The sequence below is a fragment of the Podarcis liolepis genome (genome assembly GCF_965112155.1).
Source record: "Podarcis liolepis genome assembly, chromosome: 4".
Classification (NCBI taxonomy): Eukaryota; Metazoa; Chordata; class Lepidosauria; order Squamata; family Lacertidae; genus Podarcis; species Podarcis liolepis.
In genome coordinates, this window is record NC_139558.1 from 84,418,829 (window position 1) to 84,446,502 (window position 27,674).

A 27,674-nucleotide genomic window follows, 5' to 3' on the forward strand; every position below is an offset into this window, starting at 1 on the left:
GCTCAGCTCACAGCAGTAGGACTAAAGGAGTAAAGTAGTCACAATCTCCCTCTGCTCTGGGAGTACTGTTCTAAACCTCTGGGCTTGCTGCTCAGTTTTTCTATACTACTATATTTATTCTCTTACAGGACAAATGTAAAAAAAGGTTTTGGAGACAATACTTGTCTGTAACAGCATAGTTTTATTTCACATACAAGAGTTTTGTCACTAGCTTTTGAGCTGTACAGGATTTTTGTCAGGATCCGGTGGATGTTATTACCCATTTTGTAGAGAATCAATACTCCAATAGCAAAGAATCCAATACCAAGTACATATACAAATTGTTTCCTTCCATGGCATGAACATGGCAAACACATGCCAGAAACTATTACTGAAAGGTAAATACATGTTTTCATATATCTTAAACTTACTTAGTAAGTTTATATTCATTTATAGTGCCCCTTTTCCCTCCCAAGGATTACATAATCAGTGGTGGGGATAAAAGAGCAATTTACATTTTTAAAACAGTAACACAACCATTAGAAATTGAATGCATGTTGTTTAAACACAAAATATTGGATAAAGCCACTATTTCCATGATAGAAAACCGGTTAAAAAAAATAAATCATTTTTCACATGGTAAGATTTTGCTAGCTAAGAGTAACAAAAATAATATATTTTTGAAAACTGAAAATTCAGTTATCAGCATTTACAAAAACCAAAAGGGTACCCAGATTATTACAATGAATAGTTAATAGATCTATTTTCTTAAGGCAAATAATTGCAGCCATCAGTAACAGTAATCTATTGTGAGTTTACACTGTGCATATGATTTTTAATTCTTCTACATATTTTTCTTCCCAGTTTTGATATGGAGCCTTGTTTTGGGCAATGTACTTGTCAGCTTTAAGTCTGGTGTATCATTTCATAACACTTCAGTTTCTTGTCTCCAGGTTTAAAGCAATGGAAAACTTTGTGCACCTTCCATATGCCATAGATCAGGGACTTCTAAATGTTAGTTATCTAGCATGGATAGTGATCATGGTTGGCACACACTTGTAGCCTCCTGCCAGTGTTGTGGCGCCCTCTTGGTGAAGTACATTGCATAGCAGCAAAACAAGGACCACTGTGCGCATTCCACTGTCAGTTCTGATGATTTTAAATACATCAGGAACAAAGTTCTCTTGCGTTGCAGCAACATTTTCTACTCATTCAGACCAACCCCGCATTTTCACACCCAGGCTTTCCACCCTGGAAAGAGGCGGCTGAGATTCTTTGGGTCCATGGCTTGCTGTATGAGAAGGTTCACCTGACCTCCTACACTGAGCACTGTCCCCTCTTCCACACCTTTAAGCTTCTCCTGAAGTCGCATCAGAACACGCTCTGCCACTTTATTAAACGTCTGGTTATCACTGTTGAGAATAAAAAAAATGTAAGAAAATATAAATTGCAGAGCCTCGCAGATGTTCATGTTAGTCACAACCCCCCATCCCCGGTAGTGATTTCTTACTTTGATTTTTTGTTACATCCCTGATCAGCACCATTGAGACTTGAGTTGATGTCTGTTTCATCCTCTGGCCTTTGCTGCAAATACAAAGCTTTCAAGGGATTCATGGTCCAGTCAAAAAGTGGGTCATACAGAAGCACCTGTAAAACAAGGCAAAAATATGCATCTAAATGAAGCTAGCTCAATGCCCTAAAAAGGCAGGCAAATAAAGATTCCATGTTTGTAGGAGAATCTTTAGACTGGCAATGTTGTTCAGCATGTGAATTAAATGTTATGATTTGGTCCCATCTTGGTAATAAAACATTTCCATTATTTTAGCAATTGGGCAGTTATAAATGTTCTGTCAACAGCAAATACAGCTACAATGAATCTGCTTTTTGAAATACAGAAACTCCTTGTAGAGTTTCCTCTAAGCTGTTTGTGGCCACTTGATAAATGGTAACCTCTAGGTTGAACTACCATAGTGTGTCATTTGTAAGACTGTCTTCACACAGTGTGAATACCAACTGTTCAAGACAGCAGTGGCTAGGTTGCTAATGGAAACTGGGTAGAAAGCATCCTACAACTGTGTTAAAATATTTACTAAGGGTGGGACAGAATTCAGGGCCCTTAATGCTGATCTCAGGATTCTGGTTGGTTCATATATGCATGGACATTCCCTGAGAAAATAAGGTTCTAGGCTGCTTAGGGTTTTAAAGGTTAACTGCACCACTTCAAAACAAACTGGTAACCAGTGTGATTTGTGCTGTACTACATGCTGGGAGTCTTGATCCCAAGCCATCCTTCATGTGCCGATGTGTGTGCATGCATGCCACATGCTGGGGCTTGATCATGCCCTCAAATTTAAATAATTTCAGTTGTGTGTTCAAATGGGCTCATATGTCAGTCTAACATCTTTTCCTTCCTTAAAACATTCTGCTCCCTTGAAACAGAAAAGGTTCAGAGCTGCATTACAATATTTCAGTAAATCTCCTATGACAAGTTATAAGTGCTTAAAATATTTATAAGCTTTTCGTGTGCCTAACAGTTTAGACTGTTGAAGCAAACTTTTGCACTAGGAGCTGCCACAGTTTAAATGCCAAAGAAGTTTATGAAAGTTTTTTAATACAACCAATACCTTTCAGCTTTTCATCAACAGCCACACAAAAAAAAAGGCTTACCTCTACAATAGTAAGCAAAGCTTCTTGGGAATTTCTCATAACCACCATAGTTTTTTCACAGCATCTAGAAGATATTTTCAGAACAGTTTTCTAAATTATTTTCCACTAATAGTTTCAATATACGACAGCATTTTGTTTTTTATAGCTAATGGCAGTGTTTCTTACTGGGTCTCATTAGACCAAAAATAAAAATGTAACGAACATGGTTTTCACTGGTTTACACTACAAGCTTGTTCAAAAAGCTGAGCTGGTGGAATTCTATTATAACTTTAACAGTGAAATGCTTAAGTAGCAAGTGCAGTTATATACTATACCTCCTGAAGACTCCTTCTACACCAGTGATGCCCATTCCATCCACTATATCTCTTGTTAGCCTGAAAGGTATGATCTCTGGGGTAGGAAGGATTTTGCCCTGCTCAAAAGCAACACCTGGCAGAGGAAAAGAGAAATGCAACTTTTTAAAAGGGTTATATATACACAAAAGAATAATATATGATCGCTTGTGTTTATACATACCTAGATCAATGTGCACGAGTTCTGCAGTTTGCTCATCTAACAGAATATTCTGTACATGTCTGTCTCCAAGACCAAGTATGTAGCCAACTGAAAGAAGGAAGTCTCAAAATGAACCCAGAAGCACTTGCCTACATTTCATTTCCCCCCTTTATACATGTAACTCACAGCTTCTCTCTGCATTTATTTATTCCCCGCCCAACAGGTTTTCCTTGCTTGTAAGGTTCTGAGAAGGTCTATTCTCCCTTTCCAACCACAGTCTACCATGTTGCATTAAGTGCTACTCTGGAAGGTCCCCTAATCTTCAGCAATGGTTTTTCAAGAGGAACAAAGAACTGGTGGGAGGATTGAAATGCTTGGGAACATGCCTAAGGATAGAAAATATACCTGAGTGCGGCTCCCTCTCTTTCTCCCATTCACAAAATAAGTTAATCCCATGTAGTGCTATGTCGCAGTGCCAGTACACTCATGCTGCCATCTTATATTTAAAGCAGCTACTGTACACTTTTGGGCAGCATAAACCATACCATTTTTAATGATAGTTTACTTTTTAATTATTAAATTGATTAAATCTCAGTAAACTTTCACACATGGGTGCATTTTGAAGATGCCAAAACAAGTGGGAGGTGATTCACAGTTAATTCAACAAAGCAAATGAGTAACATTGGCATTTCATTCCCAGTCAGCTATACACCTGAATGAAAATACCTATAGAAAAGAAAGCAGCCCTCTAACTGCGCCAAAACTATCAGCCCCAACAATTAAAACTTGTCCCCTGTGATCAAAATCTATGTACTATCAACTAAAGCTCATGGAGCACCTTGGAAGAGGAGGACAAAACAGCAAGAGTCATTACATTTTAGTTATTAAATAGATTAAGACCTTTAGCTCTTGTTGAAATGAAACACTATTTTCAATTTGTCTTTATAGTTATAAAATTATTATTGAAGTGTGCCAAAAACCAGCCATATTTTTACAGTACCTATTGATGAAGTAGCAACACTGCGAGTATATGCCAGCCGTTTCTCAAACCATACTGCTGGATCAAGAAATTTTTCCATGCAGAAATAACGAAATACAGGTTGAAAATTCTGACATACATCCATAAAGACGTTACACTTCTCCTCAGGATTTTTCCTTTGGGCCTCCTTCAAAGTAAACCATAAACAATTTAAAGATGGGTGTGAAAAATACTTTCGTTGCTTGTGTACAGCTGTACTTGCAGTGAGAACACAACACATAACATTCATGAAACACCTGCCCTTCAAAATACCAATAGGTGTGCAACAATTGGGCAAAACTGAAGTGAAGTGTCGCAAAGTGGACAGTGTGCTGGCTTAAGGGTGGGGGGGATAAAGGCTCAAATCCCTGCCTAACCTATAAAGTTCACCTGTTAACTCTGGGTCAGATATTATCTCTCCCTTGAACCGACAATGGGAGAAGGGAAGTCTGGATGCTTTACTATGAATACACTTCCTCTGGAGGAATGAATGGGGGATCCATCCATGAATGGGTGAAGCCCTTCTTCCACCAGGAGAGGCACATGCAACTATGTGATAAGCTTCTGAAGATCTACGCTCAAGCGAGTACAGGAAGATCTGAGGAGTTGAAATGTCCCCTAACGTAGGGGTCTAGGCTTGTGAATCCGAAGTCAGTCCCTTGGAACAAGGTCCGATACGGACTAAGAAAATTGAAGCTCTGGCTGTCTCTCGAGTGTGTGTGTGTATGAAGGTTGAATGCTGGCACCAGGGAAAGGTCTCTTTCACCCCTTTCACATAAAGTACCCAAGCTTCCTTTCTCTGGATGGCATTAAGGAGGATACGACCCATGGATGGGATGCTCTCTATCTAGCTAGGTCATGTAGGGTGGGTAGTGCCAGTACTGGAATACAGGAGGAGAATAGAATCTGTAGAATTCTCCTGTCAAAAGTTGCTTCTGTTGAACCTAAAGTATCTAACCTGTAGTTTTGGTGAAGGTAGATGGAGACTTCCAAGTGGCTGTCCTGCAAATTCTGGACAGTGGGGCATTAGTGGAAAGTGTTTGGGAGGGCAGTTACTGGTTTGTGGGTGTTTTGTTTTTGATTTCTTAAAATGTATTTTGTGCTTTTTTATTTATGTTGAAGGGTGGTATACAAATTTGATAAATAAACAAATAAAGCGAAGTAGACAAAAGACCTGGTGAAATGTGCTGTGACGTAGCTAGGCCATAAAATCCTGTAATAATTTTATCCTCTTTCTTGTGGCAGCTGTGAAGTTGGCAATAGCCTTTCACTGGCAGACCCACTCCCTATTCATGATAAAAGGTTATTGGGGAAAGTGTGGGATTTGACTTCTTACAGATGTGAACACATCAAAACAGATTGTATGGGTGGGTGTGATGAGAACAGACGATTTTGTGGTGAGTGTTCATAGCCTTAATCAAAAATAAGGAATATACCGCTAGACACAGCATATCATGCTTGGGAAGGATTTGCTTCTGACTCACCATCATTTTCCTTTGGCAATCTACGCTACTATAGTCCTTTGGCCTATATCGTTTGTGAGCACTGCTGTCAGTATTGATGAGGAATTCACCCAGAGGAATCGTTCCTGTGCACCACTCTAAGACACCGCTTCTCTGTGAAAGGGGAACCACCTTAAGGAATAAGCAGACGTATTAACTGTCATGATTAACCAGTGCTAATTCAAATCAGATTCCTTTGTAACCTTAGTTTGAAAACCCATTTTGGAATCATGGGTACAATCTCTAGTTTACATTGGAAAATGCCCTGTGGAAAGTGAAATAAAATCCCGAGAGAGAGAGAGAGCGCACACATGTATTTATAACACTAGCTCCCAGTTTTCAAACTAGTTTGGCAAGGAGAGGAGACGTTGTGAGAGCAACAAGGTTTGTGTGCAGAAGCTCCAACATTCAGCAGAATCTCAGGTAGTAGCTGCTGTGGAAAAACTTTGCCCGAGTCCCTAGAGAGTCACTGCCATACTGAGCTAGATGAAGGAATGTTCTGTCTTGATATAAAACATTTTTTTTATGTTGGAGATGAAGGATGGGAGCATGTGAGGTGCATGTAGAAGGTCCTAGATTCAATTCCTGTCACCTCCATCTTAAAAGATCTTGAGTAGTAAGTCCTAAGTGCCACTTTCAGAGCTAAATTCAGTAATTATCAGAGCCTATATAAAGGAAGCTTCTTTGGCTGGTGAACCCACATCATGTCTGCAACAGGCTACTTTGATGGAACAAGAGCAAAACTTGCCTTATATCTGCGGATAGTCAATTTTCTCTTTCTGGTTTCAGTATTTTGCTGAAGCAGAGCATTGCACATCTGGAAAACCTGCTGCATGACAGCATCCTGTCTCAGGTCATCACGGCCCTTTAAGAGATACAAAAAAGGCAATGGTATAGAAATGGCATCTGCTGAACACTACAACTACTTTATGTTATTTATATTTATTTGGAAGTGAGGGAAACTTTTATTCAAAACAAGTATGCAAAGTACTGTAGACTTAAGCAACAGGAAAAGTATCCAGACAATTGAGCAGTACTGTCACTTTATACTTTGTCTTCTGGGATCACTCAGAAGTTCTGAAATACATTGTACATTTACTAAATAAGTAAATATATATTTAGAAATGTGTAAGAACGTATTTCCATTCATCCCTGCATCAGGCGCTTATAAATTTCCCACAGTTTTACTTTACAGCAGCTCAGTATTTTCAATACAGAGAAATAAAACGTATTAACTTCCACCAAAGGCAAGGTTCACACCACAGAACATGGCATAAGTTAAAAACCCAATATTCTACATTCAATTTACAAGTCTCATGGTTTTTAAATCAAAAAAGACACCTCTCTAGCACATGCAACACACAGAACTTACCTTGACAAGTTGCCTCCTCTCTTTCCCATCTGATCCAACACAGTCTATTATTTTTGGTAGATTAAGGCCTCCTGCTAAGCGAAATTCTGGCCTGAATGACCTTATTGTAACCAAATTTTCATACTTCCCACTTGGATCCACCTAAAATCATAAATACATTTAGGCGCTGCTGTATCATGTTCACCACAATATTACATGTTCGCTACAGTACTGATAGCCATTTCTCTGTCTGCTAGAATGAAACGTGCAGGTTACAGACTCCGCTAACCCAGAAATAGTACCTTGGGTTAAGAACTTTGCTTCAGGATGAGAACATAAATCTTGCTCCGGCGGCGCAGCAGCAGTGGGAGGCCCCATTAGCTAAAGTGGTGCTTCAGGTTAAGAACAGTTTCAGGTTAAGAACGGACCTCCAGAATGAATTAAGTACTTAACACGAGGTACTGCTGTAATCCCCGCTAATATGACTATGTAAGGATTATTACTGAGATTATTACTGAGTTTCATTTACCTTGATTTCCATGGTGGGTACAACAACATCATCTAGATTCTTTAGCTTGGTGATAGGTTGATCAGAAGGGATATTTATGCCTCCTGCACAAACAACACACAAATTACCTTAAATGCCATTACTAACATTTGTTGCTATATGAACTCCTGCACACTGGACTTCAAACAATGATGAAATTGTTTCCAAGATGTCTCTGATATTACAGAAATTATTCTAGATTTTCTAGTGTGGTGCCATCTACCCCTTTGCTACGCCTTTCTACTGCGTATCAGACCTTCTCTATTATTTTAACTCTTTTAAATATATCTAATTGTACTATAAATATTACATTGTAAACTGGCCCGTCCCCAAATACTAAAATAACCAGAGTACTGCCAATTTGCTCTGTGGCAAAGGCTGTTACAGATACCTGCACAAATTGGATACAGTTCACTGGCTAACAAATATCATTATAGCCTATAAATTGCACAGATAATTTACTCTTGACAAAACATTCTGGAGAAGCAAAGCAATAATTTTCAGCTATTTATTACACAGTATGAAACTGAAGGATTATTGTTGATTTTCAACTCCCACCGCAATTATCCCCATTTTCCATAGTCTTACTTCTCTCTGACTTCCAGGGAGTCGCATCCATGTTTGCTAAAGTGATATAAGCATTGCAGAGGGCTTCAACATTTGCCACCATATCAGCTCTTTCATGCTTGATAATGTTAATTATATTGCTAGCAGCTTCCATCCGTTCCTATCGGTTGAAAAAAGAATACTGGTAAAAGTGAGTGTTTTACTTACAATCTGTTGTTGTTTAGTCGTTTAGTCGTGTCCGACTCTTCGTGACCCCATGGACCACAGCACGCCAATCTACAGTCTACTTTAGATTAAAACAATTCAGAGCTCTGACAACAAAGGAAGCATTAGGAAACTGGGCCAACTGCTGGTGGGTAACTTTACTGCAGCTCTGACATTATGAAAAACAGGCCCCAACTACAATACTGTCCATGCAAACACAAAACATTTCCCGCTCCCCCAGCCCAGAAACAGGTGAATTAAAGTACCTTGTCAAGTTGAGAAGTTTCTTTTGGTGTGTTTTTTGTTTGCCTGCTTCTTGCTGCTTCCGGCTTTGCGAAGAGTTCATCCTTGTTGGCATTCACCAATGCCAAGATTATAAACAAAGTGTGATGTGGATGGTCCAGAGAAATTCTAGCTATAAGCTGTTAAGAAATATATTTATTTTAAAAAAGTTATACAACTAGCATTCTTACTCTGTGATCTGCATATTAAAGCAAGCATCAAAGTTCAACAGCAATGCTCAATGATTCAGTTCTATACTGGACTTCATATGTCATATTTCTATACTGGACTTCATATTTCAAATGCTATTTCTATTTGAATGCGACAATAAACCACAGTTCAGCACTATATGAATGAGCTTCAATGAATTAATCTGGGTTGAAGCCTGGCCATGGGACAGAATTGTTCTTGCAGGCCCTAATGGATGACCTACAGAGAGTAGGATAGAGGGAATGTGACTTTACTGCTGTTTTTTAAAAATCTCTCTTCTCTGCAGCTTTCAGTACCGCTGACCATGGTCTCCTTCTAGACTGCCTCCATACATTTTTGCCTTTAAACTACCCTCTGACCCTCAAATAAAGGGTGGTATATAAAATAAATAAAATGGAATGGTAATTGGGAGCCCAGTGCTATAGATTCCAGTCCTACCTACGAGACAAAGTCCAGCTTTGGGACAGTGCTTTTGCCCCCCCCTGCAGATACCCCCAATGCTATTTAATATCTATATAAAGCAGCTGGCGGTTGGCATTAAGAGTATTGGGGGCAACATGCCATTAATACACTGAGACTCAGCTCTATTTCTACATAACATCTGAATAAGGAGAGGCTGTGTGGGTGCCAAACTAGTGCCTGGATGCAGGAAAAAATCATCCCTGTCAAAGGGACAAAACCTCTGAACTAGTTACTGAGGACTGCACATGCGTGTCCTCAGGCTCCTTCACCATGCAGCACAAGGCAGGGGCATTTTATTTTATTTTTCTCCAATGCTGGGCAAAGGTGTATGAAACCAGGGAGCCATGAGCAATTACAGAGAAGAAAGAAAAAGCTGGACAAAGGACAGAGGAGCTGGGGATGGGAAGGGATGGCACAAAGCTCAGTGATCAGAGGGAAGGAATCAGGAAGTTTCGTTATACAGTAGTCAATTTCTGAGCTGCAAAACTGGCTGCAAAAAATGAAAGAGCTAAAATCTAACATTGCAACACTGTAAAATCCTTAACACCCAAACTATCTACATGCAAATAAAGTTTGTTTTTGTATTTTGTTTCTGTGTTTGTTTTGTATTTGCATGTTAAATGAATACAGGGCATCATGGTTGAAGATCAATTACATTAATCAGAATCTGATGAAATCCTTCTGCCTTGCTTTCCATTCGAGCAGCTAGTTGATACATCAGTGGCAAGAATTTGTAAGAGGGTATTTTCTTTGCCTCCGTCTGTTATAATAAAAACAGCAAACAAAAGTAGAAGGTGAGACTGTTGAATAGTATAACACAAATTGCATGTATGCTCAGATATCAGTACATCACAATATTGTTTTCTAATTGCTATCAGTGCAAGGCACTGTTTTTCACAGCAGCACTTTTATCATCCACTTATCACACATTTTCTCACCAGGTTTTACAAGACAGTACTGTACAAGCTGGGGAATAATCTATAGTATTTTAAGATGTAAGCACAGTTTATGACGCCAGCGAGTCAGGACCGAGTGCTTCTTCATCCCCTCATTGTGAACTGGCTTTGGCACAAAGATTTTGGCATATATTAAGCCAGAGTTCCTTGTTACATCTAAACCGGGAAATTCTGACTTAATGTCAGTTAAGAAACTAGGAAAATAAGCCAGGGAGGAGGAGAGGAGGGCTTGGCTCTGATGTCTGTTTGCATTTTCACAAACAAACCATCAAGCCTGAACGGATTGTCTGAACAAGGCCACTGCCTGGCAGTATTTTGCATGGATTGTGACTGTGAGGAACCTCAATTCCTATGTATTTCTTGCAGTGGACGATGAAGCCATTGGATTAGGTAGTTTTGTGGTGTATCCATTATATTACTCCTGTTATTTATAAAAATCCTGACATAAGTAAAGAATGCTAAGGTAAAAGAGGACTCTGGGGAAAAGAAGCAGAAAGCCGCAATGAAAGATACTACTTCAAAGAGAGACTGATGGTGGGTTGATTCACTACATGAAGATGTTGGCTTTTTGCAGTATAGTGACGCTGCAGAGAGCTTGCTGGGGAGATCATGCATTAAAAAGAAAGGACTCAAAAATAACTTAAAGAAGGTTTTAATAAGAAAAACAAAAACTCCATTTACACTAAATACATCAACAAACCAAACCAGACCCAACCACCAACCCATCCCCCAGGGTAATGGGAGAGCTAGGTGCTGCTCCTTATATACTACACCCAGATGCTGACACACCTTAATCAAATACAACTCAGCAGCACCTGCTATGTTTCACAGCTGTAAAGCTGGGTCTCGTTATCTTGCTCTGGCCCTTGCTCTGACCCCTTAAAGACATACACATGGAGTGGAACAATGATGAACCTTTACATTTAAAGAAACCATTCAACAGTTGCACCTACTCCGAGAACCCAGAGTACTGGCTGTGGCGGGTGGGGGAGAAAGCGAGTGTATGCAAGCTACAATGGTCCGGGTTCAGAGGAACTTCCCTGTGAATAGAGGCTACGTAAGCTGGGAAAACAAGAAAACTTTCCACTCACTCGCCTCTGTGCCTGCTAGTATGTATGGAATAGGTATGCTTAGGGCCTAATCATGTAAAATCCAAGGTACATGAGTATGAACTGTACAACTGATAACCCACACGATCTGAGACTTAAATGTTTTAGATTTTACATGTGGAAAAATGCACCCACGCATAAACATCCGGTGCAATTTGCTCCCCAACCTTATATTTTACTTCACTACAAAGAGGGAATGTATACACAGATGTAATAAAGTTGTATCTTTGTATACACAGATGCAGTAAAGTTACGGCGAGACTAACCTGAATCATCACATTGACTTCATTAACACCAGAGTTCTCAAGCCAGAGAGAACAGAGTCGAAAGATCCACATGTCATGCTCTTCCCCACTCAGTAAACAGTTAATGTAGTTCTCAACGGCTTTGCATAAGAAACGTTTGCGATCCTCTCTCAGTGCGCGAATTGCACCTTCATCAAGTTGTAGTTCCCGCTGAACTCTGACTGTGTATCTTAACAACAGAAATTTAGAAATAAGACTACAAATCTAAAATTCATTTACTTATATGCTGACAGACATTGACTTCATGAAAAAGAGAGCGCCTGGGTTCTCCTCATTCCCAGTACTTGACCCAATGATTACTTTTATTGGCTTACAAATAAAATGGCAGAAGCAGGAAAACTCCTAAGATAATGGTTCATTAATAAGAACATGCTCACTGTTCCCCAAGAATATACATGCCAAAATATAGCTAGATGAACCCCAACCAGCTGACAGACCTGCCTTAACTTACTTACTACGAACTGGTGGCATAACATACCTCAGTTAGAGAGGCCTACCTGTTTGTAGGAACTTTGTGCTGCTTTAAGAGGCCCACTTCCTCCTTGGCCTTCCTCAACAAAGCTTGCTTGTTTTCAAACTCTGATGATTTCATGTAGTTCTCAATTCTTTGATACTGAGTGTCCGAAAAACGAGCAAGGGACAGAAAAGCCTTCATCTTTCCACTTTTGAGTTCGGTGCTACTATCATCGTTTTGGTTCCCAACAGCTGTTACTGCCTAGAACCAAATGTTATAAAAACGATAAAACAACAGCCTGGCCATTAAACAACCACCATTTAATGAGCAAGCACGCAAATAAGATTTCAAAAATATTTGCAGAAGTTGTTTACCTTTTCCAAGTAATTCTGCATAATGACTGTCGGGTTTTCTAAGCATGTCTCTGCTAACCAGCTTCCACACAACCTCAGACATTCTGTGTAAATCAGTCGCAGGCTTGGGTCTTCTTTAACCTTAGAAGAATATAATCATGCAGGTCAGACATACTCACTTGTATATAAAGTGACTTCTCCCCAAGCACTCTTTTATTTTGAATTCCCCTTTCAGTTAAGGTTTTCTGCATATGTTTTGGCCCTTCACAAATACAAGCATGTCACATATGTTGCCCTTGTGTTTCTTCAAAACAAAACAGGAATTTAAACAATGCTGCTACTATCAAGCTGACATAGGAAAAAATGTACCATGTCATCTTCATCCAGTTTCTTAATCATCTCCTTTAGGATACTCAGCGCTAAGCTTTCTTCCTTTTTAGCCCAGAACACTTGTGCTTCCTCCAGCTGCCACACACATACCCCATGTCCAGCCGGACTGAACTGTTTGATTTGAAACACTGCTCTTTCTGGAAGCTGGAAAACAAAATGAAGCAAAAAAGTTTTGAGATATCATCCATTTCTTCATATTTCTAGAATCCAGTGAAATCTGATACCAATTGTACCTTGTTACAATTACATCCCATCCCTGATCTAACTGCATGTTCATGTACTTAAATCTTCCAAGAATGATTCAGTATGCAAATCCTATTGCTGGAATGAAATGAAAATTCATTTCCTTTACACCCACGTTAAAATCTGTACCACTTATAAGCCACAAATAGTTTGTCCTACATTATATGGCTGCAATTTAAGATATGGGATCAGAGTACAGGGGAATCTAGATCTAGTACTATTAATCAAATAATTGCATATGGAAGACTGAGCCCAAGATAACAGTATTTAGCCTTAAAGGATCTATTAATTTTATGGCTCATGTAGTGAATTTATGGTTGTGCTCAAATTCTTACACCAGAAACAGTGTACTGCAAATCACTGATCACAGATTAGTATATTTTGAACCTTCCCTTTTACACCTCATAACCAGAGGGGCTATAGAATGATAAATGGAATGATTTCCACTCACTTTCACTCCTAAATATACTTTCAATCTGTACAGCACAATTAATGAATAACACACTAAGGCTGGACGCTATTTAGGTGAATTAATCCAGAACAGGAACCTGTGGGCATGTGCAAGTGGTGTCCAGCTTTGAGTAAATAGAAATACATTCAGGCTTATAATTGTATGCTATATTATTTCACAGAAAGGACAACTTATTGATCCACTAGAAAGTTTTAAACTACCAAAAAAGGAAAGAGAATTTGCAACTGATGCAATAATAACAACAAAATTATGCACTTCTTTTGGGGAATTCAAGAAGGTGACTATATCATGCTGCTGCTCCATAGCTCTTAGTATTGTTAAGGTGCCTAATTGCCAATCAGGCATACTGCAGAAAATGAGAAAATGCACTTGCCAAAATACAATGGCTTGACTTTCACATTTAAATATTTTTTTGTTTGTTTCAAGGCTAGCAAATGTGACTATAGGACACAAGTAGTGTGTTCTCGAAGCTACAAACATGAGTCTGACCAAACTGCGGGAGGCAGTGGAAGACAGGAGTGCCTGGCGTGCTCTGGTCCAAGGGGTCACGAAGAGTCGGACACGACTAAACGACTAAACAACAACAGCGTGGTAACAAGACTAGAGAATTATAATTTCCTAATACATGTTGGAGAAGCCCTGGAGTACCTCTTTAAAAATAATAACATCAATCTATACTTAATACAGCAAATCCGTAAGGGAGCACATCTAGACTGAATTTTAAGGATTTATTTACCTGTGTGTTTTTTGCCACTCGAGCCAATCTGGACAGCTCCACCAGGTGTTTTGTGAGGATGTCTTTGATGCATTCCCTTTTGGCATTCTCAGTTTCCTTCTCCAGCAGGATCTTCAGAATTACTGTGCGGAGAGCCATGATAGGTTCCTGAAAACTAAAGTCGCTGTCTTGGAGAAGCTGGGACTGTTTCTGCCACTTCAGATACGTACAATTCAGCTGGCTGGCAGTAAAAGATCTGAAAAAAGAAAGCATATGGAAGTGTGTGAGGAATTCTGACTAAATTTTAATAAAGCTGCTTCACGTTGAGTCAGATCACTGAGTCTATTTAGTCCAGTATTGTCTACACTGGCTTGCAGTAGCTCTTTGGGATTTCACACTGGTGTTTCTCCCAGCCCTAACTGGAGATCCCAGGGATTTAAGCTGGGAATTTATGCATGCAAATTAGGTTTGCAGTGAAGGAATGCAGATTCTGATTACCCCCCCATAGGAAAAAATTAATTTCCATGGGTGAAATGTGTAAATACATCCAGGGTCATAAGGAAGAAAAAGTAAAGCATTGGTTGGAAAAGAAAAGTACCCAGAGAAAAGTTGTCCTATGCATTCCAACTCTCCAATGGTCTGCAGTCTGCAGAGTGTAGGCAGCAATGAATATACAGACTCAAGGCTGCCTTTAGAGAGCTCTTCTACTTCCTTGACTCTGCGAATATAAGAAAAAGATCATTGCAATTTTTGTTACCTGCCAAAGCAATTTCAAATCCCACTACACAGTGAGCAGAAGTCAGAAAGGATATCTTGTCAAGCAGCACTTAATAGAAACAGACATTACATATAACTTCAACTGAAAATAAATCTGTAACACATGCCTACAATTAAAAAATGTCTTGACTCCATCAAAAGATAAAAGAGGATTTTCTGATCTACAAAATAAGGGGCATATCACACTACATGGAAAAAGGCAAGTAGCTCCTCTGTAGCATCCAACCTTCTTATCTGCTTAAGCCTTATCTCTAATCTTCAAAATGCACTTCTTTCAAAAGTTTCAAATTGCTATGTTGTGCCTTACATAAATTGCATTAAAATCCAAGGAAGCTGCATACATTTTACACAAATGAAGCACTGATGTATACATCTCTTATAACATAAATTGAATTTGTTAGGAAAGTTTATTGGCATTTTATTTTGTTAATAACATACACAGACACCTGTATGCAAAGCTTGCTACTTACCTGGCACACTTTAGTCTTTCGTAAAAAGTAGAGAATTCATTGTCCCTTAAACATTGTAGAGCATCATACAATGATTCATGATAGCCTTGTCCTCCAATTTCATCTCTTAAAAGAGAATCAACAAAATTTCTGTTTGAATGCAAACACTTTATTAAACTGTCCTTTATAACAGTAATCCTTTATCAGCTTATCAACTGCTACTAAGGCTCCCTTCGTAGCAGTTTTAGGTAAGGGACAAACATTTTAAAATATTACATCTGAAAAGTGATAGTTTGCATTACTTGACAGAAGAGATTTGATCCCATTGCATGTTCCTCCAAGCTGCCTGATAACGAATCTCTTGCAATTCCATAGAACATTCTTTGTTCTCTTGTTCCAGTCCTTTAAGGTAGATGGAGAGTGTGTCACACAGCCCGAAATTCTGCAAGGCCTGCCGATCAGTGAGATAAAAAGTTAACATGAAAATGATCAATTTCTGAAAATGCTTTCCAGCACTGGAAGTGAAGCATTTTTACTACACCCAAGTCCCATTTACTTCTAGTCCTAGTAGCACTTCAGGCTACCATGTTCAAGGTCAAAGCATAATTTTAGATTATTATTTTTTTTACAGAATTAAACTGTTACAGTCAAAATTATGGACATTGTCATCTAACATCTGGGGGGACCATACTGACTACCCCTGTGAATGTGAGCATTTGGGGGGGAAAGGGGGGGGAGATATGCATTGCTTTAAAAATTACCTCTATTATTCCTGCCTGCCGAGTTGATGGTGGAAGAGTCGTTTCAAGGTCATAGGTTACGAGGGCTTTCTCCCATCTTGCTTCATGCTCATATGTTCTTATCCTATCACGGATAAGAGAATAATATTAAAACTGATAACACTTTGCCTTCAGTTAAAATTGCTAATTTCCCCAATAAAATTACTACCTAGTTAAAGGCTGCAGCATTCTTCCACCACCACAGCCATAGAGACTATCGGGTTCTCCTATGCTTTTGTATATTTCCATGAGAAGGTCCTAGGTACAAGTGAAAATAGTTACTTGACATTCTTCCATCCTACAGAACAAAAAATATTGCAATCTTCTATGGAATATGTTACATCTGACCAATACTTGTCTTTGCCTCTGTTATAAACTTTTAGCACACTTTGAGAGACCTCCCACATCCAAACAGAAAGCCCTGTGGGCTACGCTCAGAGACATTAATATGTTTTCCTTTACACAAAATACATAGAGGCCAGGAGCTAGAGAACCATGAAACTCATAAGGCTCATATCTATTGAATAGCAACAACACACGACACATAGCAATTTACTTTTGAAATGGATGGGTATTGGAACATTGGTTCATTTACCATGAATGGACCTTCTAGGCTGCCTTAGTGAGACATCCACGGATGGGCTGTGTCTCCCAATTCATCCTGGACCCACAACCACACACCAGTCTAAGAATCAAAAGCAGCTTGGGCCTGCTGCTCAAGTAACTAAAGCCCAAAATTTCACTGAGAGCACCTAAATACCCTTTTGGATCCTAGTTGTATTTTATTATCATACTGGATAAATAAGGCCAAAAGCAAGCTGCATCATACATGAAGCTGAAAGTTAAAATACAGCCTCAGCTCCCATCCCAGAAAAAGCAATATCTGTGAAGCGAATGGCAATGCAGCCCAACACCGCGCTTTCAAAGAGAAGTCGACACAGTATTTTAAGTCAACAGTATAGTTTATGGAGGCTAGTGGGGCCACACAATTGTCAAGTCGCCTGGTAACCATAACTTACTTGTTAGAAGTCTTAGAAACCTATCTATGAGTGAACTAGTTGAAATATTCTCAAAAACAAGATGTACCATACCTGCAAGCTTATTCCAGTTTCCTCTTTGCTCTTCTTGCTCAAAGAAGTTAGTGTTAAATTCTGACTTCCTTCCTCAAATATTAGCTGCTTAGCTGCTTTGAAAGTAGACCTGCAGAAAACAAGTTTAAAAATTGGTCTTCAAGTTGGATATGAATTCTTTTAAAATGACTAGATATACCAGTAAATCTAAGCCGTGAATAGGTCCTAGAGATACTCTGTTACTTAACTAAGCTGAGTCCATTTCCTTGGTCAGACCTGTTCAATCAACTCCTTAAATGGAAAATTGGATAATTATAAGTAGGTGCTTTGGGAGGCAACAAAGGTCTCCCCATAACAAAACTGTGTTGTTTTCATTTTATTTAAACTACAAAACCCACAGAATTTCAACAAACCAAGACATGGCACACTGCCACTTGCCACTGAGATTGTCTCTACATTAAGGCAGGGATGGACTTTACTGAAGCCAGTGGGACAAAACCATCTGGTTGGTGGAAGTTAATGGATTTTGTTTGAAAGCAGTATTGATTTTTAGCATGAGGAACTCATGCTGAAACAAAATAACCAGTGCAATTTATCCAAGAGGAGAATCCTTTGAATCAGACTCATCCCACATGCACGTATATCAATGTATTTTAGTTTAACATAAATGAGAATAGGCTGTATTTAACACTAGTACCTTGCTTGCTGTTTGTCTGAATTTATCTTGTCTGCATAGATTTCTGTGTAGAGCAAAGCTGTGAAGTGAGCAGCACAAGACTGTGCTGCCATGGCAACCTGAAGGTAGTCGAGTTCCAGCCAAAAGCTGTCACTGAAGACTGTACTTGAAGGACTCCTGAACAAAATATTAAGCACAAGTGCATTCATCTCACTTTATAAAACGGCTTTAAATTGAAAGCAGCACATGTTCTATAAATCTATAACCTATTCCCCATTATTATTTTGTCAGGACTATAACAGTCGTTGCTTTAAGAAATAGCATAGAATTATTTGACATCCTTAGAAAGATTTTAGAAGTTGCTTCAACTTAATCGACAAACACAATTCTGGGCTAAATACAAAGCCACTTTCAATGGCTGTTTTGTTATTGACAATTGAAACAGGTCTTCTAAATATATAACAATATATAACAGGTCTTCTGAATGCAATTGACTGGAAGGGCCCAGGTCCTTTGGTAAAACTGGTGGGGTTTGGTTTTTTTGCAGGTATACTTTGCAACAGGTCATTGACACAAAAATTATGCATTAGTGGTGGGTTTAGAATGGACCATCCACACAATATTCTGCTTTATTAGTTGCTCTAAAAGGGTAACCTAACGTTACGGCATTATTGCCATTTGGAGGGGAACTCTTGTGACAAAAAGGGGCCAAAGAAAGACAACACAGAACATTTGTAGTATGCTACAGGACATTTACTGTTTGGAAATGAAACAGTGCCACCGCCCCCAAACGTTTGAAGGCACAAACAGTATTGAAAGAGGCAACATGTGTAACCACCCCATATCATCATGAGCACAAATCATTGTGAGTGCAAAAATAACAAAGAAATCTGAGAGCCCTCCCTTCAATGTCTAAATAGACCTCTGTTGTAAAATTAAAGTACAGTAACATAAAGGCTAACACAGCAACTTTATCCACCTCTTTTGCCGTCTTAAGAAGTCAACAACAGCGAGCATTGTCCGTCGAGATATTTTATCCAAACTTCCATGAACCAAGGTTTGTGAATCTGCATTGGGGAAAAACTTTAGTCAGAAGGCTACTGATCTGATGTACAATAACAACTCTGAATTAGGTAAGTTAATAACAACGAAAACCAAAATAGTAAGGGATGTTATGCTTAAGTTTTCAATGTTCTTTTGAATCACCCTGATAAGTAACTCCTCTGGTAAGTCATGAATACATATATTTTAAATGAGAAAATGGTGTGTGAAATACAGAAGTACCCCCACAGCTATTAAGAAAGTGGTTTATAGCAAAGCAGGAATCTGAACCATCTATTAAACTATGCTGTCTCTGCTATTTAACAAAAAGAAATAGCTTTGACTCTTCTGTTATTTCTTAACTGTTAGTTCTCCATTGGCTCAGCTGACAAACTAGCAACATTTCGCTCTTCCTCGTCTTAAAACTCTTTCCATTCTAGCTGATAATTACCAGAGCCCTACAACTAAGAACCAATGCTTGAGTTGGGTTTCCTCCCATCCTCTTTCTCAATATCTTGCATGCCATTTCTTTAAATTATTAGTCTTTATTTTTAAGAATGGGGGGAAATGCTTTAAATGGAGCAGCAATTTTGCCTGCTCAAATCCCACCTAAGCTCACCCTTACATGCATAATATTTTGGTTGAGGCATAGGAAAAGCTTTATGGCGTTACCTGGATCTGAATTTGCAGGTGTAGATGGCCTACTGGGAGATAATGCATATTTGCAACAGGTGGTAAAAAACATCTGAATGTGTGTTGATAAAAGAGACTGCGCAGATTCATCTAAGTCATGAAGTAAGATGTCATGAATCAAATATGGAAGGACAGCCTGACAAAAAGCACCTTGAACCTAGAACACAAATAAAGAAATTGCTTGAACACATTACTAGTTTCAGTTTGCCTTTTGCAGTCACCTTTACTCTTATACTAAGTTATAACAAAGAATATATTGTTCATTCAAAAAGTTCACACACCTCCTAAATGACATGGGGAAAGAGAAAAATATGTAGTAAGATGAAACTTTAAAATAGGAAGGTGACAGGGCAATAGAATGTAATCCTACCAACAAATGTATTTTACCTTACACAGTGGCTTCAGAAAAAGAAGGGGTTCACTTTTTATCCTTCCACTATCCAACAAGGCACAAGTCAAGGTCTTAATCCAAACATCATGGCTTTCACCTTGAGGAATCCACAGATTTGTATTATCCAGATCTTCGGAAAGAGGGTCTCTTGCTTGTTCGGGCACCTCCAAGAACTAAATATCATTTTGTGTTGTTGTTTTTTTAAAAAAAGAAACCAAGTGTCTGTTAAAATTCCTTAAGCAGCATTACATAGCCTTCTCTCCTGAACCACCAACTCCAGCCTCTATTAAGGCAGCTCACAATCCCTTTATCTCACTATGCAGAACCGCTGGGACAAAGAGAATTGTATTTTAAAAGCTCTGGAAAATCCAGGAGTGATTCAGACTACTTCAGATATTTGGACACGCCTCTGGAAATGTCTGGGAGCAGCTACTGGTCCAAGATAGTCTTATCAATTAAGACAGGAGAGTTAGGGTTCTGCATCTAGTTTTATAATACAGTCCAAAACACAATACCTTTTTCTAGTTTTATAATACAGTCCAAAACACAGTACCTTTTTCTTAGACACCCTGAAAGGATGAAGGTATACCAGCATGGGATCGGTCTCGGTTTTGTAAATATCCCAAAATCGATGTCCAGTTTCAGTGGCTAGAATGTTTTTCAAACATGCAACAGCAGCAGATCGAACGTCAATACTGAAAAAAAAGTAACTCTATAGAAATTGGATATTGTCATCTCAGATTTATTTAAAGGCAACATTTACATACCATGTTAAATTTTCTCCTGTATACTTACCATTGATCTATTAAAGTATTATTTATAAGAGTTAACATTATGAAGACCCATTGAAGTTCTCGGTCTTCAAACAGATCAACCGCACTTGAGGATGAAGCACTTTTAGTGTGCTGCAACGCTGTGGTGGAAAAATTGATAGGACCAATTTCTCCCAAACAACTTCCAACTGCATCTGCAAATGTAATAATAATATTAATAAATTTTTATTTATACCCCACCCTCCCCAGCCAAGACCGGGCTCAGGGTGGCTAACAACCAATAATAAAAACAAGTTGATTAAAATACAATTTAAAAGATTAAGATACAACATTAAAACATTAGGATGCAGCCTCTTCACAGGAGGAGAAAGGAAAAAGAAAGAGGGGGAGGGAATCAAACTGATTCTAAGCCAAAGGCCTTAGAATGTAGACATTCATACGATGCTTTTCATATTTCACTGGTGCTTTTCATATTTCACTGATGCTTTTCATATTTATGTACAAGATATATGTACTACAACTGGACAGCTGCCCCTTCAACATGAAAATAATTAAAAAGGTAGTATTCTACTGTTTTAATATGTTGCGTTTTCTCTGTAATTTCCACTACAGGGATTCTATTTTGTATAGAATTCAAGGGCTAGGCCTAAGCATTGCAGTGATAGCACCAGTGTGTATAAACAGGGCAGGGAGAACTGTTTCCATCACATATGTTCCCTGAATTCTTATTGGTTAATAGTAGCAATAGCTTACAACACAAGAGAAAGGATGAAAAAAAGGGAGGGAGATCTTTGCACTCAGAATTTCAATTGGTGCTGTTATACTGTGAGGGGCTTATTGAGCTTTGAGAACCAGCACCAGTACTATTTTGAGAAAACATTTTGAAAAACCAATACATTCCAGTTTTAGAAATACTCAAATGGCAAGGATTATTTAGCAATTTAGGAAAGCAGATACTTTTTACAGGAGACAAAGGAAGTAATGCAAAGATGAAGTATTATTAACTAAATCTTGTTTTTCAAGCTTTAATAAAAGTAACTATTTAGTAAAGAATACTTTTTTAAAAAGCTAACAGAGCAATATCAGGTTTCTAGGTCCTATCTTTCAACATTCCAGTCAAAATTTCTCTGAAGTTATTTACTGGTATAAAAATATTAAATGTTGTATGTATTTGCAACATAATCTAATTTTTACTAATTCTCTTCAAAAGAACTCTACTCATCTGAATAGCTAAATTTCTTACCCAAGGCTCTATTGGTAGAATTAACAGCTGTTTTTGAAAGTTGCAAGAAACACGCTATCAGCTTCACTATTATACAGTCCTTTGGGTTTTCTACAGTTGGGTGTAAAAAGCATTAAAAGCAATATTAAGTGAATGAATTATTTATTATGGTCACAGACCAATAAAATTAAATATACAATTAAAATTATACGATTAAAAACAGACATTAAATATACAGATTACACATGTAAGATTTACAAATGCTATTAATTTAAACATTTTTCATTTGAAGAAAAAAAAAACCAACTACCCCACAATATCCATATCAACCATGTGTGGAAAGTTGTAAGCAAACAAATTTTAAAAATTCTTCTTAAATGCCAGTGCTTTGAAATACACAGAACCTGTTAAAAGGCAAATGAAATTATATTTACAGAAACTCACAGGACTTGCCGAACTGCATTTCAAACATCATATTAATTAGTCTTTAGTATGATACGCCAACACTATCCCCAATGACACAAGGCAATTCATCAGTGAAAGAGGAAGGGAGGCTCTAGACAGTAAGGAGATCGGCCAGGGCAGATTTATTTCTATCTTTGCTTTCTCCAATGCTATTTTCTGAAGTGTGTTGTGAACAAACAAAAAAAGGACAGCACTTTTTAAATTGTGGTACCCATTACGAAATGCATTCTCAATGTTATGTTTTGCCTAGTGCCTTCCTCTACATCCTCTAGATTAGAAACAGTTTCTCCCTAATTCTTCAACTGATATTTATTTTTGCTTATTGCATTGTTCATTGTATACAAAACAGAAACTGTCCTGGTATCTGGTTTAGTTCGTGTTAGGGTTGATCATGCATCCATGCTGCCCTCAGGTTAGTCATCCCCCCCGCAATATGCAGTACTCCCAGGAATTTAAAAAGCAGTCTCAAACCCGTACCATGAAATTCTTTCATAAGGTCCTTCATTTGTTCTTTATGCTCCTTAAGTTGCTTACGCAAATCATTTAAACCTTCAAGTCTCGTTAACAGTAGCGAATCAGAGGTATTTATGGACAGAAAATGGTTAATTTCCTGCAAACAACACACAGATTTTATAGTAAGGATACACACAATTATTAGGTACTGTTTTTCATAAAGCTCTACAATTAGATATAATCAAAAGGAGTTATACATGTTCATTATCTTAAAAAAAAGTAGAGACTCTGAATGGCTGAGTAATGCGTCAATTCTTATTGGGAAATTAACATCACTAAGATCAATGAGACTTACTCATGAGTAGATTATGAATAGGAAGACCTAACCCACTATGATTTCAAAGGCTTGAAAACTGATTGTATTACCTCCAGGAGAGAAAATCCACCATTACTGTATTTTATTTTTTGCTGAATAGCACGCAGGTCTTTAAAAGCAGGGTGATCCGGAAAAGGATCCAGATGTTTGATTGCCTGGTATAGGTTTTCATTGTCTTTGTTATCTATCACTAGGTATCTCAATAAGCCCAAGACCTAAACGAAAAGGAAAACAAAAGTGGAGGAACAAAGTAATGGAACCACTCTAGAAAGTCTTCAAGTTTTTGCATGGAAAAACAGCAATCACAGTACTCTGATCCACAGTCTTCAAGAGTAGCTGCTCAGCAGTTACTTCCCTCAATGCTACCTCTAGGCATGGTGAGACTGGGAGCAGGCCAGAGGCTTGTGCATTTTCTTTTCTTACTGCACAGAAACCCATACCCAAACAGAAGATCCTGCACTTATTTGAATGCAAAATACTCCCCACTTCCATCTACTCCTTTCACGCTGAGCCTGTTTATCAGGCTCAATAGCCAATGTCAGGGAAGACCCTACATTTAAATTATAATCCTAACCTGGTTTATTAGGCAATAAGGCCCACTGAAGACAATGGGACTTACTTCTGAGCAACCATACCAAGGACTGCGCTGTTAATTCCTCAGTTCACACGTGCATTTCAGTATGCTGTGAGCTGAACAGAGGAAAGAGTGAAGATGATGTGCACGAGCCCAAGGCCTGCTTTTGATTTCACGGTGCATAAAGCGGAAAGGCAGAAGTAGCATCTAAATATCCACAGTGGCCACATGTGCACATCACAATAAGACGGGGCTGCTGGCTTACTGTGATTTAAAGGAAACGAACAGAATGCTAGTGCATGCTGCCTGACCACTTCTATTTTACTTTTTTAAATGTAGATGTTAGTGACAAAGGTTATGTATGGACTTTCTCAGACTGACTGCAAACTAACTATTCTGACATCACAAATTCCTCTACATACTACGTACGGCCTTTCACAGCCTGCAGCTTTTACATTTAAATATATCAGCTGGCTGCAAAAAAATAGCAAAACTATTTAACAGAATTTTATAACATTAGTAATATAATTATATGCAGTAGATTAGCGTAACACATATCAGTTCTTGCCTTTAAATATATCTAAATGCAAATACTGCAGCCCACAGCTCACAGATTTAATGACACAGACACGCTAAGACTCATAATTAAGATGAGCAAGCATAGAGCCCTGATTGTATAATTTACTTCTTCACTGGCAAGCATTTTGAGCATAATTATCCATATTCGCCTAAAAAGAAAAAAAGAAGCATTTAAATAATGCAGATAGTTAAGTTGTTCAACTTTCCTACCAATTAAGTAGACATTTAAGGCAATTTAAGGCAGACATTTAGTTAAGCTTGGGAAAGAAACAGGAATTCATCCCTGATCTCACACTGAGTGTCTGAGATGCAGCACAGGTCAAGGACAAGATCTTACTCCTTGCAGAGGAGTGAGGAAGATAGCTGGTGACCAAAATTTGTGGGCATGCACATGTAATGGCAATAGGATTCAAAAAACTGTGCAATTAGTTGTGTGCTTCTTAAAACAGCAGCTACTAAACCTGAAGATTTTGAGATTGAGGGGATCTCAGAAGTTTGGAATATTGCCTGGGGCTTTAAAAATACTCTTGTGCATACCTTATTACAGTAATCCTGCAACTGACACACATTTAACGTGTGTATTCAGCTTTAGGTGCTTGGGATTTTTTTAAAGAGGTAAAAAGGGCGGGCATCCAGGGAAAAAAACTTCAGCAATCCCTACACGGTTTTTGTTCCATGCACTATCCTTGGAACATAACCCCTGAATAAGTTGTGGGTTTACAGTAATTGCCTTTTAAAACTGTTACTAATTGATTTTTGCATTTATATTGGTTGCTTCGTTAGGTGTTCTCAGGTGGAAAGGCGGAGTACACATATTCTAACTGACCCAAGTAAACCTAAATCAAGCAAACATAAAATGCCTAGCAAGTGCAGCTTATTAAAACTTACTTCTTCTTGGGTTTCAGGTTGTTCTCCAACTATGGGAATCAGTGTCCCCACAACAACATGGAGGTGACTCCCTAGGGCATCTCCACAATATATTACTGCTGTATGGCAAACGCGGCTGAGAAGGTCACAACATAGCAAGAAGCTCCGGAGGGATATCCCTTTGAGAGGAACAGACCTAAAACACATTTTTAAAAATGAAGCAGCTTAGGGGAGCTACAATACACACTTTAATCAACACAGTATATCCAGACAAGGTGGTGATGTACAAATGATTTTTACAACAGGAGAAAGTGTCCTATGCTCCCCTGTCTTCCCTCTCCATCAAATGAAAGCAATGCCACTTTCTCCCAGAATGATGAGGACTCTTTGAGTCCGCTCAGTCAACCAGCTACAAATCCACCTAACAGTTACCTCATCCAACCCACATTCTCCACAAGAATATCATGGATGCAGTGTATCTTGATTTCACTAAGGCTTTTGACAAAGTCCCTCACAGTATCATTGAAGGTCTTTGAAAGCTTAATGCTTTAAACCACCAATCAAGTTCATGGCTTACTGGCATCGGACAAGGTTCAATCTCCATTTATAGGATTCTTGAACAGTAAGGCCTGAGCTTGAGCTCTTTAAATACCAGTCACAGCTGATAGCCATAGACAAGATGGGCTGTACCAGTGTAAGGCAACTCCATAAATGCTATGATGCCCAATCCCAGTTACTGAAATATTTTCACCCTGGACATTGGTATATATAATAGTACATAATACTCATACCTGTTGCTGATGTGGTAAATTGTAGTGTAAATCACATCCCGGAGTACAAAAGCCCATGCTCCTCCTAAACCATCCTTTATTTTTTCCAGTAATAATTGAACAAAAAAATGATATATCATAATAATTCTATGTTTTTTGTATATATTATTTGTTTCAGATGCTTGCTTACATATGGCAAATAAGATTTTTTGGAATGACTCCTGCAGAAAAAAAGATAGAACATTAGATAGTAATCTCTGGGGATTTTCTGTTTTACATTGTCTGGAATTAGATCTGATGATTAAAAAAATATATAATTCTACTCTTCCCTCCCTTGCCCCCAACATCTTATCCCTGTCCTGAAGTCATGATGTCATGCATTTCCCCACCACCTGACATTACAGGCAAACATTTGAGAGAGACAAGGAAATGAACCATATTGTGACATTAGGGTAAACTAGCTGGCATTACAGAAGAGGAAGGAGCAAACAGAGAGAATATTGCAGATTTATTACAGTGGACGATGAAGTCTTCGAATTGGGCTAATAAATCTACTATTCAGGTAAGACCAGTAGTTCTTTTTTAAGCAGCACCTGCATGTAGGTCAATACACAATGTGTGTCACAAAACTGAAATCAGTTACTTACAGGGTGCTTGGAAAGAATTGCTACAAGACCTTTTGACTTTGTTTTATGACAACTGCTGATGTAATCCAATGTTGCCTTGATGACACGTGATGGAAAATGAGGAGGATTAGGAGTGGGATCCAGATCCCTGGTAAAAAAAATGCAAACCTTTCAAAGCCTTGATGAGTCCCCAAACAAAAATCTTCCGTGAAAAGAAATATGAACAGATTGGACTGAAATACTGATTCATTTCTCAGCTGGGAGGAAACAAACTAACTTATACAGGGTGAGTCCTTTAAAAGAGGCCCCGTGGATACAGAGTACACATGTTCCACAGGGCCTCTTTTAAAAGACTCATGCTGTATTTAAATAGGTATTTTAATATTACCTATTCTATATCTTATATTCTATATTCAGATACATCTTATATTCTATATTCTATATTCAGATATATTCTATATCTGAGACTCCAATATTTTGGCCACCTCATGAGAAGAGAAGACTCCCTGGAAAAGACCCTGATGTTGGGAAAGATGGAGGGCACAAGGAGAAGGGGACGACAGAGGACGAGATGGTTGGACAGTGTTCTCGAAGCTACCAGCATGAGTTTGACCAAACTGCGGGAGGCAGTGGAAGACAGGCGTGCCTGGCGTGCTCTGGTCCATGGGGTCACGAAGAGTCGGACACGACTGAACAACTAAACAACAACAACAATAATTCTGTATCTCTTCTTTTTTTCTCTCTCTCTACTGCTGATCTAATCTGGGTAACAGTTTATTGTCTAGGGACAATTTGTTGACTCACTACTGGGC

General features: G+C 38.5%; 1 protein-coding gene and 1 long non-coding RNA gene across 4 annotated transcripts in view; one reads left to right on the forward strand and one right to left on the reverse strand.

Annotated features, from left to right (window-relative positions):
* Positions 1-161: 161 nt before the first annotated feature.
* Positions 162-27,674, reverse strand: part of ATM (ATM serine/threonine kinase) — a 53,513-nt gene continuing 26,000 nt past the window's right edge. For 2 of the 3 annotated variants that reach the window (XM_083499075.1, XM_083499076.1), the window contains 36 exons: positions 26,884-27,010; positions 26,258-26,457; positions 25,488-25,662; positions 23,497-23,661; positions 23,095-23,227; positions 22,174-22,263; positions 20,953-21,124; positions 20,711-20,852; positions 20,154-20,330; positions 19,746-19,923; positions 19,012-19,099; positions 18,054-18,209; positions 17,378-17,486; positions 16,456-16,544; positions 16,269-16,371; positions 15,810-15,958; positions 15,529-15,633; positions 14,880-14,999; positions 14,303-14,537; positions 12,831-12,995; positions 12,483-12,602; positions 12,152-12,369; positions 11,616-11,823; positions 9,940-10,044; positions 8,597-8,752; positions 8,148-8,286; positions 7,542-7,624; positions 7,034-7,174; positions 6,410-6,526; positions 5,644-5,793; positions 4,142-4,307; positions 3,163-3,249; positions 2,961-3,075; positions 2,647-2,710; positions 1,490-1,626; positions 162-1,391 (listed from right to left, as the gene is read on the reverse strand). In XM_083499075.1, coding sequence (XP_083355201.1) covers positions 1,211-1,391; positions 1,490-1,626; positions 2,647-2,710; positions 2,961-3,075; positions 3,163-3,249; positions 4,142-4,307; positions 5,644-5,793; positions 6,410-6,526; positions 7,034-7,174; positions 7,542-7,624; positions 8,148-8,286; positions 8,597-8,752; positions 9,940-10,044; positions 11,616-11,823; positions 12,152-12,369; positions 12,483-12,602; positions 12,831-12,995; positions 14,303-14,537; positions 14,880-14,999; positions 15,529-15,633; positions 15,810-15,958; positions 16,269-16,371; positions 16,456-16,544; positions 17,378-17,486; positions 18,054-18,209; positions 19,012-19,099; positions 19,746-19,923; positions 20,154-20,330; positions 20,711-20,852; positions 20,953-21,124; positions 22,174-22,263; positions 23,095-23,227; positions 23,497-23,661; positions 25,488-25,662; positions 26,258-26,457; positions 26,884-27,010 — 5,065 coding nt within the window. In that variant the 3' untranslated portion in view covers positions 162-1,210. Of the gene's footprint in view, positions 1,392-1,489; positions 1,627-2,646; positions 2,711-2,960; positions 3,076-3,162; positions 3,250-4,141; positions 4,308-5,643; positions 5,794-6,409; positions 6,527-7,033; positions 7,175-7,541; positions 7,625-8,147; positions 8,287-8,596; positions 8,753-9,939; positions 10,045-11,615; positions 11,824-12,151; positions 12,370-12,482; positions 12,603-12,830; positions 12,996-14,302; positions 14,538-14,879; positions 15,000-15,528; positions 15,634-15,809; positions 15,959-16,268; positions 16,372-16,455; positions 16,545-17,377; positions 17,487-18,053; positions 18,210-19,011; positions 19,100-19,745; positions 19,924-20,153; positions 20,331-20,710; positions 20,853-20,952; positions 21,125-22,173; positions 22,264-23,094; positions 23,228-23,496; positions 23,662-25,487; positions 25,663-26,257; positions 26,458-26,883; positions 27,011-27,674 lie in introns of those variants that run through there. The other variant, XR_014525139.1, reaches the window with a different exon arrangement.
* LOC310705421 lies at positions 8,057-14,608 on the forward strand. Its single transcript, XR_014525262.1, has 2 exons — positions 8,057-10,799; positions 11,184-14,608. It is a non-coding gene; the product is annotated as an uncharacterized lncRNA (long non-coding RNA).